The sequence below is a fragment of the Dama dama genome, chromosome 5 (assembly GCF_033118175.1).
Source record: "Dama dama isolate Ldn47 chromosome 5, ASM3311817v1, whole genome shotgun sequence".
Taxonomy (NCBI): domain Eukaryota; kingdom Metazoa; phylum Chordata; class Mammalia; order Artiodactyla; family Cervidae; genus Dama; species Dama dama.
In genome coordinates, this window is record NC_083685.1 from 90,033,603 (window position 1) to 90,053,012 (window position 19,410).

At 52.1% G+C, this 19,410-nt stretch overlaps 2 protein-coding genes across 2 annotated transcripts; one reads left to right on the forward strand and one right to left on the reverse strand.

The window, feature by feature from the left end:
- The first annotated feature begins 13 nt into the window (after positions 1 to 13).
- On the forward strand, positions 14 to 10,259 carry TNFAIP1 (TNF alpha induced protein 1). The gene is made up of 7 exons (XM_061142889.1): positions 14 to 168; positions 3,338 to 3,655; positions 4,204 to 4,373; positions 5,009 to 5,098; positions 5,181 to 5,233; positions 6,011 to 6,206; positions 7,659 to 10,259. Exons 2-7 carry the CDS (start codon positions 3,451 to 3,453, stop codon positions 7,893 to 7,895), a joined length of 951 nt encoding a protein of 316 aa, XP_060998872.1. The 5' UTR covers positions 14 to 168; positions 3,338 to 3,450; the 3' UTR covers positions 7,896 to 10,259.
- A 485-nt stretch (positions 10,260 to 10,744) lies between these two features.
- Positions 10,745 to 19,330, reverse strand: POLDIP2 (DNA polymerase delta interacting protein 2). The gene is made up of 11 exons (XM_061142887.1): positions 19,104 to 19,330; positions 17,683 to 17,764; positions 16,717 to 16,814; positions 15,925 to 16,021; positions 15,680 to 15,755; positions 15,341 to 15,448; positions 14,776 to 14,912; positions 13,882 to 13,908; positions 13,547 to 13,672; positions 12,518 to 12,597; positions 10,745 to 11,747 (listed from the first exon to the last, which is right to left on the reverse strand). Exons 1-11 carry the CDS (start codon positions 19,262 to 19,264, stop codon positions 11,633 to 11,635), a joined length of 1,107 nt encoding a protein of 368 aa, XP_060998870.1. The 5' UTR covers positions 19,265 to 19,330; the 3' UTR covers positions 10,745 to 11,632.
- Between the last annotated feature and the right edge of the window lie 80 nt (positions 19,331 to 19,410).

Genomic DNA, 19,410 nt, shown 5'->3' on the forward strand with positions numbered 1-19,410 from the left:
GGGCCTGCCCCGCCTTCTAGTCTCAGGCTCCCGCCGGCTTGGGGCGGAGTCCTCTGCTGGAGGATGTGAGTTTCGGTCCGGGATTGCTGGAGCTCGAGCGGACACAGTTCGGGGGCGGCACGGTGTCGACTTGCAGTCCAGCTGAGAGGAGAGGCGCCACCGGGGAGGGTGAGAGCCGAGCCGCCCCATGCCCTCGGGGAAGGGATGGCTGGGCCCTGGGCTGAGCAAAGAGAGCCCCACGCGGTCTTGGGGAAAAGGCGTGGGACGGCGAAGGGAGGTGGAGAGCTCAAATCCTCCCCTGGGGATGGGTGTCAGAACCGGTCTCTGTTTCTCAATAGTGAGGAGGGGTACGAGTTGGAAAAGACTACACTGGCATGGAGAGATTGGGTCTCGATAAATTTCCCCACACCCTTTGGATGTAGCAATAGAATTACACCTTGGATTTTCTGCTAGATCCGCCCTCTCTGACCAAGATCGGCTCCTCCCCTCGCTATCCCTGGTGTGACGAATTTCTGGGACCTTCTTTCCTTAGGACCCCACCTTCTAACACCGCCGTGATTGTTTGCCCTTTATTCCGCTTAGGTTCCCATTCGCTTTGCCTAGTATGACACAGATAGGCCCCTAGCATCCCCAAATACCCACACACAAAGTCCGGAAGGAAGAGCTCTGAGGCTCTCGGTGGAAACTTCATTTTCACTGGAATTACCTTCTGGGACGTCACCTGCCACAGGATTCCTGGAACCTATTGGCCTGGGCGAAATCTGAGCAACTGGAATCTCAGCTGACGTCATCCAGGGGCTCAAAGCAATTGCTTTGTTGGAAAAGAATAGATTAGTTTGGATTTGTCTTCCTTTGTTGGCAGCCGCCTAACCTTTGGTGAGCTCCTTTTCTTTGATCTTGGTGAAATTGGGGCTAGACACAAAATGCATAGAGAACTTGTTAAAACCTGTTAAGGGGTGGATTTATTCCTTCCGGTGGGCAGAGTTTGGTAAAGTAATCTCATAGCATTCAAGCTTACTTACTGATTGGGCAGTCTGCTGGGGCGGGGCACTCATCTCATCCATACTGGACAAACCACCAGAGGCGTTCAGTATTTCATACAGCACCTGTCCTGGCCCTTCCTTGGACATTCTTCCCAGGATGAATGGGAAGTCACTCAGTCATGTTCAACTCTTTGCAACTGCATGGACTGTAGCCCCCGAGACTTCTCTGTCCATGGGATTTCCCCGGGCAAGAATACTGGAGCGGGTTGCTCCAGCGGTTGAGTTACTTCTCCAGAGGATGATCCCAATCTAGGGATTGAACCTGCATCTCCTGTGTTTGCAGACAGGTTCTTTACCACTGGTGCCACTGGGGACCTACTTAAATCTTTTTGGGGACAATTTCAGTCTAACAAATTGACAGATACTTACAAATGTGCATGGCATTGTGTTAAGCACTGTTTGGAGAGTGGAGTAGTAAATGTGGGAAAACCAGTGCACTTCTGGGTTACACTTAGAAGAGATAATGATGTAAACTTCAGCATGCTGTGATAATGAAATGAGGTCATTTCACTTTTTTATGACTCCCATTACCAGCACTGTAGTCTAAGCCTTCATCGTCTCTTGCCTAGACTTCTGGTCTTCACACTTGCTCTCTTGCATTCAGAGAGTCCACTCTCTACACAGTAGCCAGGGTGATCTTAGATCATATCCCTTCCCTGCTCTAAACTCTACAATCAGTCTTCACTGCAATTAATATAAAATCCAAACTCTTCAATATGATCCACCCCTGCCTTCCCTGACTTCACATCCAGCCATCTTCCCCCTTCTTTCTTTGCACCAGCCACCTTGGCCTTATTTCTGCTTCTAAAACTTGTGTCTGACTGAGGAACTTTGCACCTACTCTTCCATCTGTCTGGAATGCTCTTAAGAGCTTAGCTGGAATGTCACCTTCCCAAAGAATCTTACCCTGGCTTCCCATCTAAATGAGTTCCTCTTCCTAGTCACTCGCTTTATTAAGTACATTTTTCACTTCTGAAATTGCCTGCTTATTTTTTCATTTTCTTGTTGTATGTGTCTTCCCACTATGAGGTAAGCTCCCCAGGACTGACTCTTTTATTCTCATCTGTATCCCCAGCACCTGGCACAAAGCAGGGACACGATAAATACTCTTATTTTTATTCTTGTTAATGAACAAGAATATTCATGCTTCTTTGAATTCCTGAAGTCAAGGACAGTGTCTTTTCATCTCTTCCTCCTGCTTAACTTGGTAGGCACTCAATATCATTTTATTGACAAATGAGTTAAATGAGCTGATGATATATATGCCTTGAGTAGTACCTGGAACAGAGTAAACATGCAAAGAATGCTGGGTTTTTGTTTTTTCTCAGTGAATGAATTCTAGCAACTCTTTAGACAGCCAAAACATGTAGAATCTAGATCACAAGGGGTGGTCTGGCTTTGCCTTCCTCTGCTTTCCTTGCTTCTCCATCCTGTAACTCCAATCAGTGTTTCAGTTTCCAAATCACCTAATTATTCTTAGACTGATCATTTGGTTCTTTTTCCCCATTCTTGTTGGGCGGGAAGAGAGGAGGAGATAGGGCTGGGTCCCCTCTCAGGAAAAAAGCAGCAAAAATAGCCATCCTGTAGTTGTTCTAGCCTGAAAAATGATGACAATTTCAGGAACTCAGGGCAGGGCTGATGCCAAAAAAGAGGAAGGTCAGGAAACCTCAGCAGGAACCAGGATAACCTCTGCCAGGAACACTGGCCAGCTCCCTCCAGCCTGGCTCAATCTGTGTTCTCCTGAAGTTGCTGTTACTTGCCTTCCTGAAGCCAGACTCTGGGTGGTGCTCAAAGGAAGCACTGTTGCAGGGTGCCCCGAGCCTGGAGTCATTAGACAGGAAGTGCATCCTGTCCCTCGGACTCCTGGGAAACTCCTAGGCTGGCTGGGTTCCCAGTAGGTTTGGCTGGAAATCTTGGATCCTAGGAACCTTGAGAGGAAAACAACTGGAGTCTAACTGGTGGATCCCCAGGGTGAGGACTTCTGCTCTGCCTAGTCTGTTCCTGGAGCTATCTCTGATTAGCTCCAAGAGTTTGCTTGACCTCTTTGTCACCCAGAGCTGAGTCTCAGGGAGACCAGCACTAGGTTGTGAGAGACTGTGCTCCCAGACCTGGTAACTGGTACCATGAAGAACAGCAGGAATGTCTTTTTTGTCGTTGCCTAAGGCTCAGCTTCTGTCAGGGAGTCTTGGGCTCAGAAGGAGAGAATGACTGGTCAGTGTTTGTCTTCCTGTCCCCTCCCAGCTGCAGGCTCTCCTCTGCTGACTCCTATCTTCTCTCCCATGTTCTGCTCACAGCGCTGAGAGTATGAGGCTCTGGCCTCCACTGGCCACTCACTCGTGACCCTTCCACCACGGCGGAGCCTTCCAAGCCAACCTCCTGCCGTGTGGTGATCTACTTGCAGCGGGAGATGTCAGGGGATACCTGTCTGTGCCCAGCCTCAGGGGCCAAGCCCAAGCTCAGCGGCTTCAAGGGAGGAGGCCTGGGCAACAAATATGTCCAGCTCAATGTGGGCGGCTCGCTGTACTACACCACCGTGCGGGCACTCACCCGGCACGACACCATGCTGAAGGCCATGTTCAGTGGGCGCATGGAGGTACTGACCGACAAGGAAGGTGAGGCGCAGGGGCTTGTTGGGTGGAGGAGGGGTGGGGGTGGGAGGGGGAAGTGACTTCAGAGCACCGCCTAAGCCTGGCAGATCTGGAATCTAGATTCATTTTTCTTCAAGTACAGGACTCCCTCACCTGGAGTTCTTAATGCAGCTTCAGAATTCTCTGAAACTGTACATGGAATGTTGTGTGTGTACATATTTTTCAGGGAGAAGAGCTGTATTTTTTAAATGTTCACACAGGACTAGATTCTCATAAGAACCATCTCCAGAGTGCCTGAGCAGTGGGCAGAAAGCAGGCAGGGCTGGGTGGTTTCTGTGTTGCCAGGAGGTGCACCTGGAGGGCCTGTGTTGTCTTGGCTTCAGGGAGGAGGGGTGAAGAGCAGCCACAGACCCCAGAGCCGGAGGTTCAGTGCCCACTCCTGTCACCCCCGTGCTGTGGGCTCTGTGCTCCTGTCACCTGCCACCAGGCTCATCAGGTGGTTTTTGCCTGCTGTCTGCCCCGAGGTACCTGGAGACAAACAGTAACCCTCGGGGGCCTGTCTGAATCCCTAGGCTGGATCCTCATAGACCGATGCGGAAAGCACTTTGGCACCATTCTGAATTACCTCCGAGATGACACAATCATCCTCCCTCAAAACCGGCAAGAGATCAAGGAATTGATGGCTGAAGCGAAATATTACCTCATTCAGGGGCTGGTGAACATGTGCCAGTCTGCCCTGCAGGTGCGTGGAGGCGGAGGCAGGGGCAGGGCGGGCTGAGGAGGTTGGGGCTGGCCCCTCCTTCAGGGACGTAGGGTGCAGTTCCTGGAAGGCCACTTGGCACGTATGAGATGAGTCCAAACCTGGTTAGACACACCGTGTTACCCAGGCCAAGCAAGCTGGCAAAGTGAGTGAGAGTCGCTCAGTCGTGTCCAACCCTTCGCGACCCCATGGACTCTACAGTCCGTGGCATTCTCCAGATCAGAATACTGGAGTCGAAGCCTTTCCCTTCTCCAGGGGATCTTCCCGACTCAGGGATCAAACCCAGGTCTCCCACATTGCAGGTGGATTCTTTACCAGCTGAGCCACAAGGGAAGCCCCAGCAAGCTGGCAGCCAGTCAGTTTATAAGGTGACGGACTCAGGTGGAGTGACTAGACCCTGCTTCTAGTTTATATGCCTAGGTATCTGGAGTTTAGGTTTCTGGAAGTGGGAGTCTGCTTGCCAGTTGGCAGTTTCTCCTGCCAGGGGCCTCCTGTCTCTATCTGATACCTCAACAAGCAGGGGGTGGTCATGGCAGAGAGTCTCTGACAGCTCCTGGGAAAAGCCTGGCAAACAGAAGATCTGGGGGAAAAAAGATTCTTTGCTGTGTATCACCCAGGACAAGAAGGACTCCTACCAGCCTGTGTGCAACATCCCCATCATCACCTCCCTGAAGGAAGAGGAAAGGCTCATCGAATCCTCCACCAAGGTACTGGGCCCTCCGAGGGGTGGCCGAGGGCGGGAGGCTCGGGGTGCCAGGTCCCCGGTCCTCACGCTCTCCCCCCTCACAGCCCGTTGTGAAGCTGCTTTACAACAGGAGCAACAACAAGTACTCCTACACCAGGTAGGGGGCGCCCCCGGGGGCGGGGGCGGTGCCCAGGGACGGGCTGTGGCAGCCTGGGCAGCTGACTCGAGGGAGGCCACCTGCACGCCTGGCACAGCTGGCATGAGTCTGGGTCTCTGGAGGAGAACAGAGCAGAAGGGGAATCAGAGCCGAGGCATTTGGAACTCAGTGCGGGGCCCTGCCCGGGATGGAGACGAGACTGAACATGAACATGTAACTGAACATGTGTCATGTCAGGCAGCGGGCCAGGGGTTTTCCCCGCATTCTCTGACAGGGCTGGGAAGCCAAGCAGCTGGAACTCCTCCTGAGACAGCCTTTGTTCTTTGCATCTGGGCCAGTGGCCCCCTCGTCCCCCAATGTCCTCTCAACAGGCCACAGCTAGGTACAGGCAGGAGGCTGCAGGCCCTCAGTGATTCTCTGTGGCAGACATATTGCCAGGGTCACCCCTGCAGCAAGGGAAGGAGGCTGACTGCCATCTTAACAGGAGGACCTGTTGAGCCCGCAGTCAGCCTCCTTCCTTCTGGGCCTGCTGAGAGGAGGTACTCCCTCAGCTCTCTCTGTTGTAACTTAAGTCCAACTCGCCTCCTTCCCCTCAGAGGCCCCCAGATTCACAGGAGACCCCATGACCCTTTCTCACCGTCCCTCTGGCGTCCTGACTTTCCCTCATTTTGTGAGCATGACAGGGGAGGGGAGGGCAGGGGAGGGGAGAGCCCAGCCTGCACCACCCCTGTGCTGGGACCTCACTCCCAGGCTGGTGGGCTCTCACTGGTTTTTCAGCAACTCCGATGACCACCTGCTGAAAAACATCGAGCTGTTCGACAAGCTCTCCCTGCGCTTCAACGGCCGCGTGCTCTTCATCAAGGACGTCATCGGAGATGAGATCTGCTGCTGGTCCTTCTACGGGCAGGGTCGGAAGCTGGCAGAGGTGTGCTGCACCTCCATCGTGTATGCCACCGAGAAGAAGCAGACCAAGGTACGGGGCTTCCGCCTGCCTGTGTGCAGCTGAACCTTTCACCGCCAGGCGTACATTTTGCTGTTTCCCACACTCACCGCAATGGTGTTGGTCAAGGACAAAAGCCAATGCAAGGAGTTTAGGGAATGGCAGAGAATTCTGCTCTGGTCAGCTGAGAGGCAGGGCTGTTGACCAGTGCGGGTAATTGAAGTTGGCCCAATTCAGATCTGAATTCTGGTCCCAAAGTCAGTTTTCTGACTTTGGATAAGACATTTAAACCATCTGGGCCTCAGTTTCCTCATTTGAAGACCTGAGAATGAAAGTATGAATTTAACAGAACTGTTATGAAAATGAGACCGTTCTGAGGAGAAGCAGTGCAGGGCAGTAGAAATGGCTGTTCAGACCCCTAGCCCTCGCTGGTTGGGCATTCCTGGTCAGTCAGCTTTGCCTCTGCAGTGACAACACACTGCCAGGCACGAGAAGGGATTTGATAGGAGATAACAAATTCAATTTTTATAACCTGTAAGACGGATACTAGGGCTGCTGGGAAATTTAATTCTATATATATACACACACACACATGTATATTCTATATCTACACACATATATTCTATATATATATATATACATATATATATTCTATATATATACATATCTATGTGTGTGTGTATATATATATATATATACATATGTAAAGATCTTAAGGCTTCCCAGATGGCACCAGTGGCAATGCAGGAGACACAAGAGATATAAGTCCAATCCCTGGGCTGGGAAGATCCCCTCGAGGAGGAAATGGCAACCCACTCCAGTATTCTGGCCTAGAGAATCCCATGGACACAGGAGCCTGCTGGGCTACAGTCCACGGGGTCACAAAGAATCGGACATGCCTGAGCACACATGCACAACAAACTCAGCTAACTCTCCCCAGGCTGCCAGCAGATGGTGCCTCCCTGGAGAATAGCTGCCCCCCAGTGTGTTTAGGAGACAACAGAGTTTGCTAGGGTGGAATGGCGGCTTGTGTGGGGGGAGAGCTGTGTGCATGTGAAGGGCTCAAAGCAAGTAACTTTTTTGTTTTCTGTGTGCCCAGCTCTCTGCTCAACACTTTACAATCCTCATGTAACATTCACAACAGTCTCTGAGGTCAGTGTTAACATTTGGAAACTTAGGCACCACAAAGTTAAGTCTGAGACCCCACAGCTAGTAAGTGGGGGGAGCTGTGTTTGTACCTGACGTCTCCACATACTAGTCCACTGGTCTGGGATTGAGTGGGGCAGGGTACTAGTCTTCAGCATCTTTATGTCCATAGAATACATCTCCTCGTGACTCCTTCAGCGAAGACCTCTGCCAGCCCTTGCAAAACAGAAAGTTATGTCTCTTGAGAGTTCTGGAGGCCTCATGGAGTTAGCAGGGCCAAGGGCCCTGACATGCTGTGCCCTCTTTGGGATGAAACCCCATGCCGTTCTCTCATCCCAGGTGGAATTCCCAGAGGCCCGAATCTATGAGGAGACACTCAACGTCTTACTCTATGAGACCCCCCGAGTCCCTGACAACTCCCTCTTGGAGGCCACAAGCCGGAACCGCAGCCAGGCTTCCCCCAGTGAAGACGAGGAAACCTTGGAACTGCGGGACCGTGTCCGCCGCATCCATGTCAAGCGCTACAGCACTTACGATGACCGGCAGCTCGGCCACCAGTCCTCCCATCGCGACTGACGAGACCCTCCTGGAGTCAGGGCATGGGACGCCCCATCGCCCCTCTTGTGGAACCCTGCCCCCTCAGCCACCCCACTCTGCTGCTGGCTGGGTCTCTGCTCCAGCACCCAGAGGCATGACAGGACCTGCCCAGGACGTCAGAGGGCCTGAGCAGGGGAGGGCTCGTGTTTCTCTGCCCGGCTTCCTAAGCACTTGAGGAGGACTGGCCCCCTTGCTCAGCCTCTCCCTTCCTGCCCCTGGGCTGAACGGACTGACCCGTCCACCTCCCCTCTGCCCTTGGCTGAGCGCGCCTTTGCTCTGCCAAAGGCTACTTTAGGCCTCAGGGGAGGCCCATGGGGAACAGGTCACTCTCTGAGGAAGGTGGTTTCTGGTGCTGTGGAGGCCCAGTTTCTTACAGGAGGTGGGGCTCCTTTTTTCCTAAGCACAGGCTTGATGAGTTAAGTTTTTAACAAATAATCTAGGAAATGACTAGTTTTTAGTTTTAGTTGAATAATGAGGGGACTGGGTATTTCTGCTACCCCTCCAGGGTGCCAAGATCCTCGGTAAAGCAGAACCCTTGGCCCTTTTGATACCTTTGGGATCTATTTCTTTAAAGCACTTTGTACTTCAGGAGATTTGTAATCTGCCCTGACGCATGTCATCTTCTGATCGAATCCCCTTTTCCCCCTAGAGTCAATCTAAGGGAAGGGAAAGAAGCCATAAAAAAACTGACCAGTTCTAGCTTTGCCACAGTGGCCAAGCAGCCAACCCAGAGAGCACTGATGGGGTGAGGATGTGTAAGTCAGGACCTCTGGTCCTAACACCACCCCTATTTGAAATGATAGTTTACCCCCGCGTCTTAAGAGTCACATATGCACTGACTCTTAGGGTCTTACCTGACTGTTCTCTTTGATTCTCTCGCCCTCAGGTCTGAAGCAAGCTGTCCTTATTGTAAGCTCAGAGGGCCGTTGCGGTTGGGGGGCAGGGGGGCGGTGGGCAGGAGCTGCTGGCAGCCGGGAGCATGGGCTGCAGCACCCACCCACCATCCAAGGACAGCATAGAGCCCTGCAATCCCGGGGGCCCCACTGAGGTGGCTATGCTTGGTCGTCCATCCCCCGCCCCCCATCTGTGCTGTTGGTTTTGCATCCTAGCTGGGGATGGTGGTTCTCCCCAGTGGTGAGTCCATGAACACAGGAGGATGTGTATAACCTAAGAGCCTTGAAAGAGTTCTTCGTTTCTTTCTTGTTGGGTAAACTTGGCTCTAGGGATGCCGCACCCTTGGGTAAGGGTGCAAGTTCCTCTTCAGGGCTTCGATTTTCATTCCCTTCTGTTTGGCTTGGCCTGAGGGCAGCTGCTTATCTGAATTCTTTTCTAAAGGAATGCCACCAGGAGGGAGCTGTTCAGCCAACCTAACAAACCAGCATTGCACTCAGCAGTACCCACTCAGTCAGGAAGGGACATTGTTGATCGAGTTCATGTCTCTTGACTGCTCTGACTGTAGCTAAGTGGCTGCTTATAGCTGACCCCATGAGCCCACGGGCAAATGCCAAGCCAGGGTTAGCAGACACAAAGACCTGTGCTAGGGCAGATGACTCAATCCGGCATCTTACGCTTGGCATAGTCTTGAGTGGATAAAGACTTTCAGGTGAGGCACCTTATGGTCAGCTATGAACGGTTCTTCAGGCCTTCACTGGAGTAACAACATGAAGACAAATCCATTTCTTTGGCCAGATTCCAACTCTGGGTTTCCCACAGTGACTGGAATGCTTCTGCTTGAGGCCACCAATGTGTTTCCTCAGCTGCCTTCCCAAAGCCCTTTAATACTCAAAGTCCCAGCTCCCCACTGAGGTATTTTAATGCTTGTCCCTTAACCTCCCCAGTCCCTGGGCCTCTTCACTGCTGGGACTTTGAGATCCTCAGCTGTCTCTGTGGTGAGCAGTCCTTTCTGAGACAGCACAATAGTCTGGGACTCTGAGCAAATATCTCTTTGGTTTTAAAATACTAACATTGAACTCACTGAAGTAATCTAAGCTTTTAAAATCAGACTGTGTTATAAGGGTTTGGGGAATTTTGAGTTTCCCAGCCCCATTCAGAAAACAGCTCTTGGCTGTGTGGATTTTTCAATTCTGAGCAGCCCTGGGGAATGTACACAAAAAGTGTGGATGAAGGTTAAACCTTGTCAGTTTCTAAGAAAACTGGAAGCCTGCTGTTAACTACACGGACATTATTATTAGGTTCTGATCTATTACCTGACCAGGGTCTGCTGAAGGATGGCACAGGTCCTGGCATGAAAGAACTTCTTTATCATGTAACTACAATTCTCTGTTGCTCAGCATAGGTGATGGAAACAAACACTAATTTCTAATAAAACTGTGTTACACTGCAGTGGTTCAGAGCCGTGCTTACAGGGAGTAGAGCTTGGTCACTCACTGCTGTGTGGACATAACTCATGTATTTCTGTTCACCACCTGACCTTACATTCTCACTGGGGCCTATGCCCCATTGCACTCAGTTGCCCTGCAAACCAGGCTCCCCCTGGTGGAGGATTAGTGCAAGTGAAAGTCAGTCGTGTCTGACTTTTTATGACCCCATGGATTATACAGCTAATGAAATTCTCCAGGCCAGAATACTGGAGTGGGTAGCCTTTCCCTTCTCCAGGGGATCTTCCCAACCCAGGGATCGAACCCAGGTCTCCCGTATAGCAGGTGGATTCTTTACCAGCTGAGCCACAAGGGAAGCCCAAGAATACTGGAGTGGGTAGCCTATCCCTTCTGCAGATTTTCCCGACCCAGGGATCAAACCACGGTCTCCTGCATTGCAGGCAGATTCTTTGCCAGCTGAGCTAAGGTGGAGGATTAAGGACAACACTATAAAGGGCTGGAACTGAAATTTAATATTAACTCAAGAAAATGGCCTCTTTAACAATCACTACGGTAGTCGGGGAGCAAGCAAGAATCCTAAGAATCAGGGCAAAAATGCAGCACATTTTTATCTCTGGCTCTTGGAGATCTTTGAGAAGCTCAGAAAGTAGTTTGGCTTAGTCACTGTCCATACCTAACACTCCTTGGCTGAGTTTCTGCATTTCTGAACTGGAGGCTTGACAGACTCGTGCCCATAGCTGGCAGGCCCACTGCTCCAGGAAACCCAACAGGCTTGCCTCACTCCTTTGACCTTGCTGCCACCCTCCAGCTCTGCACTTGGCAGAGCATAAAGAAAACAAGAGTCCAGTCCAGCCCCCGGCTTACTGGCTGAGTGACCTGGGAGACATCAGCCAGAACCCTGCCCCATGATCAAGACAGACACCCTAGCTGAAGGGGCAGCTTCCAGGAAGGGCAGTTAAGAACAGTAACCAAGGGCCCCCGCCGGGTCAAAGAGGGAGCCTGAGACTCTGGGGGCAGAAATGGCGAGGGTGGCCAAGCGTGCACTGGTTTATTGACCAAACCTCACATTCTAAACAACTGTGTGACAGGCTAGGAAACCCCTCCACGCCTATGGCAGCTGAACACAGAGTTCCTGATGGAAAGGTTTACTGGAACACAACGTAGGCAGGGCTTACGGGGAAGGCCAGCCTTGGAGGAGTCCCACGTGGGTCTTCTGGAGAAGAGACATACTCCACCCGCCAAAGTAAGAACCCCGCAATCAAATGGCACAAACGATTAAAGAGACCCACTATGGCCGTGACAGAGTTCTGCAGCAACTCTCATGGGATGTGAGCTGTTGTTCGGGGCAGAGCCCAGGTGCTCAGGGCCTCTGCTGGCCTACCAGTGAAGGCCTGAGGGCGGTGTCTTCTCGTCTTTATTGCTTTCCAGGGAGAAGGGAGGGATCCGGACGTCAAAGTGGGAACCATCAGGCCTCTCGAAGCGGAAAGTGCCCCTGGGAGTCAGAGAGAAACTGGTTTAGAGGTCTGGAGAGCCCTGTGCCCTCAGCACCAGAACTGAGGCAGGATAAAGTAGGCCTGGGCTCTTCTGCCTGGCTCATGCCAGGATAACACTGGTCCAAGGACCCAAGAGCCCATCCTGGCCCTTCATGAAAAGAAGAAATGAAGTTGTCCTGAATTCAGCCTTCGATGCATCCTGAGTAAGCCACCCAACTATGCTTTCAGGTTACGGAGTGAAACCCCAAGGGAAAAAAACAACTCATCGGCAGGTCTGCAGCAAAAAGTCACCAGACCACTTTGAACTAAGTCTTCATCCCACAGGGGCCTTCCCAGATGGCACAGTGGTAAAGAATCCACCTGCCTATGCAGGAGATGCAAGAGACACAGTTCGATCCCTGACTGGGGAAGACCTCTGGAGAAAGAAATCTCCAGTATTCTTGCCTGGAAAACTCCATGGACAGAGGAGCCTGTCGGGCTATAGTCCATGGAATTGCAAGTCAGACATGACTGAGCAACTGAGCGCGCGCGCGCGCGCACACACACACACACACACACACACACACACACACACACACACACACACTCATTCCACAAAATCACAGAGAACTGGGAAAGTCATAAATCAGGCAAGACTCACAGAACAGTGAACGGCAGATACAGCTCCACCTTTGGACCTCACTGGCCAGAGTGAACTGCGTGCTATGAGCTCTCCCGTTCCTGACCTGCAGTGTCCATGGACTGAGCCGCTCCCACACCCCCGACTCACCACATGTGCCCACTGGAGGCCTGCAGGGAGACATGGCTGCTGTACTGGAAGGCGGGCTGCTCCTTGGACAACACTGGCTCCTGCGAGGGTCCAGGAAGACAGGTCAGCCCAGATGAGCTCCGTGCCCCAGGGCCACGTGCTGCCCGTCACCGAGTTAGGGCCGGGTGCCCTCTCACGCCTCCCACCCTAACGGCCGGCCAGCACCTCCTCTCACAGCACCGACACGGACCTGGGCCTCTTACTCTGACCCTGGGAAAGATGATCTCAGACTGAACATCTGAGGTTTCCAGGCTAAGATGCCAAGCCCAAGATCTCTGCAAATATCCCTTTCAGCATCCATTCACTAAGTGCCTTATGATCAGCAAACTTCTGCTAACTTAAGTCCTGGTAATCATAAGGTAATAGATATCATCCTAAAAAACTGAGATTCTGGTTAAATAACCTGACCAAAGTTATGCAGCAGTAAACAACACAGTGAGCATCTGAAAACAGATGAGTTCCAAAGCCCTGTTCTTTCTATCCCACGCGGCCTCCCCAAGTCCCTGCTAATGTGTATAACTGCTTACTGAATGTGGCCCCTCCTCTTGACTTTATTTCTCAGGCGACTGGGTGGGGTAGCACAGAAATTGCAAAATCAGATCTCGTCAAGGGCCAGCGGAGGATGTACGTGTGTAAAGAGGCAGAGGAAGGACAACTGGGAGTGGTGGAGGGTGTGTGCCACACCCAAGGGCTTCCCAATTCAGATTCTTAAAAAGGGTGGCCACCAATGTCACTTGCTTGGCTCCAAATCCAGGGCCTGCTACTCCGTGCTCCAAGGACCATGGGCTAGTTAATAACAGTCTCAGTGTCGTCACCTGTGAAATGGGTCATAAGACACCTCCCTCACAGTGAGGTTTCTCACTCTGAACAGTCCTGCGCTTTCACACACTGAACCTCTGTCCCTAACCACAGAGGAGGAGACCATGCACCAAGCTCCTAGGCCTGCTGGGTAGGACCAGAAACCAAGATTATTAGCCCAAAGATGCTCACCCTGCCCACCACCCCTCGGCCTCGTACGGTCTCCAAGGTGCCGGATAGACTGAATATTCTCCAGTGTCGCTCCCGGAGTTGAACCACGTCACTGTCAAGGTTCTCCAAGCGGATACAGTAGCGCCACTGTGGGAATAGGGGAGAGATTTCATGTCTGAGAAGGAATAGAACTTGGGCTGGCCCCCTGGGAATTATAAGAGAGCAAAGGGCAACAAAGGCCAACACCTGCACTGCATGGGTCTCATCTCCCACACCGGAGGTAAAGCCCCCACCTTCCAACCTGCCCCCACAGGCACGCCTCCTGAGCTCCCCTCCTCTTGAGATTAGACACTCACCCAGTAGACATGCGAATTCTGGGCTTCCTGGGGAAAAATAAAATACAAAGAATTTCAGTCCCCGAGGGTAGAAAACGTCTATTCCAATCAACATCTCTCCAGTGGAGCAGATGTATTTCAGGACGGACGCAAAGACAGAACACAGTCATAAGTATCTTGACGTGCTAACTATGGCCAACATGCCCAGAGGGAGGCAGGATCCCTGGGTCCTTCCCTGGTCTCCTTCCTCTTCATCCTATCAAGATCACAGATCTGGATGGGAACAGAAAACAGAAGAGAGGGCTCTTCCCTCTCACCACTCTCCCCGTCAGCCGCCGCCCCTCCCACCCACTACTGCTGCCCAGGCTGCTGTCTTCCTCCTCTGCTTCCCACATCCCAGCAGGATTACAATACTTGGAAAGCTGTATGTTGGCCTCCCCCACTACCATGAGCTCCTGGAAGGCAGGTACAGTGTTTCATTTTTGTCTCCCTAAGACCCAGGTCACGGCCAAGCAAGAAACAGCTCAATAAATGTATAAAATGTGGGGATCCTTCCTTCTTTCTTTCTTTCCTTGTTTTTTAAAAAATAAATTAATTAAATGTTGGAAGATGAGCCTACGGTGATTTAAACAAGTATGTGTATGTTCTTCAGAATCATGGCTCCCTTTGAGCCAGAAGAGAAGAGAGAGTCAACCTGGAGGCCTCCTTCCTAGGATCTGAGAGTTTCCTTGCTCTAGGTCTTGGTGTCAGCTCTTGCCAAGTGGGTGCTCGACCCCAACCAATACATGCAGCACTGGTATCCAGAACCTCAGGCACATGGTTTAAATGTGGGACCACACCAGCAGTCACACTGGGGACACCACAAAGAACCTGGGGTCCCGGCCCTGAAGCAAGGTACCAAGGCTCAGCACCTACCCTCATGCCCATGTAGAAGGGGATGACGGTGACACGGATATTCTCAGTTGTTTCCCGGTGGACATCGGAGAGCTCCAGCCAAGGGTGATTCTTCTCCTGCCAGGCCCGTAGTGTCTCCCGAGCCACAAAAGGGGGTGCTGGGGCAAGAAATGACTGGTTAGACCAGGCCAGCGGCCAACTGCATCTCTTATAAAACCCTTCCCAGTGATGGCCAAGGTAAATAAGACACATGAGCCAAAGCAGCACAGGCTGGAAGAAGGCACAGAGCTCCCTATCAAGAATTAGCCCCAAGGAGGAATATGACGTCAGGGGAAGAGAAATGGCCTGGGAATTGGGAGCCCTGGCTCTCAGATCTCGCTCTGCCACTACCTAGCAACGTTGAGTCGCTCTCATCATCCCTGGGCCTGTTTCCCTATCTGTGAGGAGGAGATGAAGGCCATCTACCTGACAGGTCTAAAGGGAGGTTAAATAGAGTTGTAGAAATACAGCTTTGAAACTGCTTCTGTGACACTGTCTTTGAAGAAAGGACCCTCCCATTCCAGCTTCCCTTTATGAGAACGGGTACCTTTTGTCTGGTCATACAGAAGAAATCTTTCAAAGAGCTCGTGCTGGATGGGAACCTGATCAGTGGAGGTGTAGGGGAGGATGTCTTCGTGGCTGACATAATCCAGGCCTGGCAGAGAGACAGAGATGGGAAACTCACAAAGGAAGGGGGAAGAGTGGGGCTGAAAAGAAACTCAATTTCTGGGCCTTGTCCCAGGGTGGGACAACCCTGGCACCACAGCTCTCAGCATCTACACGCCCTCCCAGCAGATTCAAGGACAGCAGAAAGGCACTGGAATTCTCTCCCTGAGACACACCACACCCCTCACCGATGGGCACCACTCAGACGCTCATAACTCACCTGGGATGGCATAGAGGGCCCGGCTGTCATCGTGATTAGCCAAGAAAGTCACAGCTTCTGTCTGAGATCTCTGAGACTAAGGCAAGAGGCAAGTCAGAGGTTTTCTCAGTCACTATCCAGTCCTGAGGACTTGGGGCCCAGTGCGGTGTGAAACTGTTGGATCCCTCTCCTTCTCTTAGTCCCCATCAGGGTCCAGGCCTTCCCCATGGAGAGGAACCCCAGGCGCAGCGACCTTGCTTACTTACTATATGTGGACAGTCTCGGGCATCAATCAGCACCTGATAGTAAGTGTGAGTTTTGCCTTTCACCTCCTTTGAGCCGTGGCCAGCAGGGTTCTCTGTTCTATGGGGCAGGAGGAAAAGCCCAAGATCAACCTGAGAAATGGAAGCAGGGCCTGCCCCAGCTCCCTACCACCCCCTCACCTAAACAGACCAGTGCCTGAACTGAAGGGGCTTAGCAGCAGCTGGTCAGATGTTCAGCACGCACTGGCCCAGCGCTCCCCAGTCAGGAGCAACCAAAAGAGTGTGGTGAAGAGTCATCCTTTATCTTACTCTCTGGATGCCTCTTTACAAAAGGGGCCAAGCTGAGAAAATCAAACTGCTGCTTCAGACCCTGGAGCCCAGAGCACCCCACTCTTCTCACATCCCAGGGGCTCTCTGTGATCACTTAATGGAGCTGGGCCTTTTCTTTTTTTTTAAATGTACTCTAGTGATGGTAAGAGATGAAGAGAAAGCTTCTAACTGAACATCAAGAAATCAAGAAGCCTAGTTCCCCAAATGCCCTCTGGGGTACTGATAATGCAAACTAAGAATGCCTGGGGTAAGCATCCTGGGGAGGCCCGAAGGGACCCTTTGGCTTAAGACTCAGCACTCAGCACTTTTGTCTCCATGGGTATCAGTGTCAAGGGAGTGTTCTGGGACTGTTCCTAAGGCCCAGAATGATGCTGTCTTCACCGCTGGGACTCCAATTACGTAGGTCTACCATGGGTCGGGCCTCCTCCAGAGGATACTGTGAGGCACAATGAGAGGGAAACTTACTTTTCTGGGGCTGCAGAAGCCACATCCCGGTCATAGAGTCTGGCCTGCCAGGGAAACAGGACAACACCTCGGTAGCCAAAAACACTGTGAAGGAAAAGCTGGGAGAAAAGAGAGGCTTCAGTGAGTCTGCAGCCTAGCAGGTGCACCCAGGCGGGGCCCAGACCACCAAGTGGCACAGGTGGTGGCAATCCCAGCACAAGGTCTTGCTATTCCTTTCCTTGGACTCTGAGATCCACCCAAACCAACTGTGGAACACGATTATTGTCCCTTTACCTGGCTGACTTCTACTCAGCCGTCAGACCATAGCTGAGGCCTCGAGGAAGCCTTCCCTTCCCTTCCCTCCCTTCCACTTAGCACAGTGTACAGCCATGAACCATGTGCATACTGTACTTCTTTTCTTAGACTGTCAACTCCATGAAAGAACTGCTTTCTGATTTAATACCAATGCATAAAGCCCTGTCTATTGTAGGCATACAGAGGAAAAAAGCTGAATAAACAAAAAGTTCTTCTTATCTACAAGAGGCCTAAATCTATCTCAGAAGATCTGGCATAAAACTAACTCAGAAAAAGAGCCTCACACCCAGAACTTAATTCACTGCACCCAATTCAACTAAAACAAAGCATCAAAAAAGCAGCGGTGCTTTTCTGAAAGCTCCCTCCACTGACTTCCCATCAACCACTATGTTAGATGACTCTTCAGCAATAGGACTCTTTCCTCAATATAGTTCAAACCATCTCTGTCCACACTAACTTGGAAACAAAACCAGATGACGCATGAAGTGCATTCAAATCCAGGAAAACAGGGAAAAAAAACCATCTTAAAACAACAACAACAAAACTTTTTATTCTGGTCTGGCACCAAACACCAAGGCAGAAAATCATGATGTCCAGGTCTGTGGCCAAATTTTACCCTTTCAGAAGCAGAGCACACCGTGAAAACCAAAGATGATGCCGCCCAGCACTCACCTGTCCGGTCTCATATTTTCCATTCTGTTTTGGCACCTCAAACACACCAACTGTCTCCAAAACTTTTCCCTCTGGTCGGTTTCTGATTAGGAAGGAAAAAGAACAAGCAACTGAAAAGCTAAGAAGTGAAGGGTACTAATCCATCAGAAAAAGCTATTAGGATACTGGGAGGGCCGGGGCCATGACAGCAGAGAAGGGTCGCAACAGTGGGGCCAGCTGAAGCAGGGAAGGGTCCTGCCAAGCCACCCCTCCACAGAGATTCTGCTGCTTTGCCTCTGAGGTCCAGCCACAGATGCCTCCTTGATTTCCATGAGATCTGACAGCTCCCAGATCACTTTCTTCCCTCTTGACTCTTAGCATTCCTCGTATCACGCCCTCAGACCATGCTTCATCGTATCCCTTGCCTCCATTTCTTCCCTGACCCATCCTCCTGACCTCCCACAGCAGTGAGTGACTGCCTTTCCCACTTTGCATTTCAGTTATTTGTGTCACTGTCTTATCTCCATTAGAGACTGTAAGTTCCCCAGGAGCAATGCTTGTGTCTGATTAGCCTGTGCTCCCTCTCAGAGCCTAGGGTATAAGGGGTGCTCAAAAGAAAACTTCTTTTGTGTCATCATGCCATCTCCACCTCTAAACTGCAGTCCTCATCCTGGCACTGCACCAATGTTATTCTCTCAATTAGTTTTTGTTCAGATTTACATCAATTTTCAGAGGAGTCTTAAATTGCAAATAGCTATCATCTCTCCCCCATGTCCATGTCTCATCTCAGCCACTAAAAGGTAGCTCTCACAGTGACTTCTGGACTGGACTGCTTTCTCTGGGGGCCCTTGAAAGCACCGTTTTCTTACTATTGTGGAGAGGTGAACTCCATGTCTCCTTCCACTTGGTTCACCTGCCCCAATTCGATCTCTCTGGTCCCATCCCTAGGCACATTGTTCACACCATCCCCGTGGCCTCAAACCCCCTCCTTCCTCAACTCACATTAAGAGAGAATGTGCCCCCAAGGTCACACTGAAGCCTGGGACCCACGCAGGGCGCAGACTCGGGTCCTGTTTCCCATTTCCAGCATCTTTCTGAGGGAGGCCTTGACCCTCAGTCACGGGCTGGGGGTTCAAATCAAAAGCCCTAGCACTTAATTGAAGGACTTCTCTCTAACACTTGCGCTCGGATGCCCGCATTCGAGGAAGTAGGCTTTGCTCCGAGAGGGTTACTAGTTCCCCCCTCAGGGCCAGTCCGGCACAATCCAGGACTCTGGGCCGCGCTCCCTTCCTCGCTCCTGGCACGCGTCCCAGGCAGCGCAGGTCGGCTCTCGACCGGAACTTTCCCCTGGGTCGAACTCCTATCACCCTCTGCCGCTGGGCCCTCTGGCCCGGGACACGCTCCCTAGGCTCCAGACCCGACCCCCGCGCTCCGTCCCTCACCGGGACGAGAGGTGCCTCCGCGTCGTCGTGGCCGCCACGGGTGGGAAGGCCCCAGCTCCACCCGCCGCACAGAGCGGCCTCGGCCCCCGGGTCCCAGTCAGCGACCGGGACCACCAACGACTGCCCACGGTCAGGGCCCGCCGGGCCACACAGCCCGCCATGTCTCGCCCGAGCGCCCGCTGGGCTGCTGACACACTGCCCGACCCGCGGCCGGGCGGCGTTCCGCCCCCGCCCCACACTGCCCCGCGCCGTTGCCCCGCCCCCTAGGCCCTCTGCCCCGCCCCGCGAGCTTCGCGCTTCTTCCGGC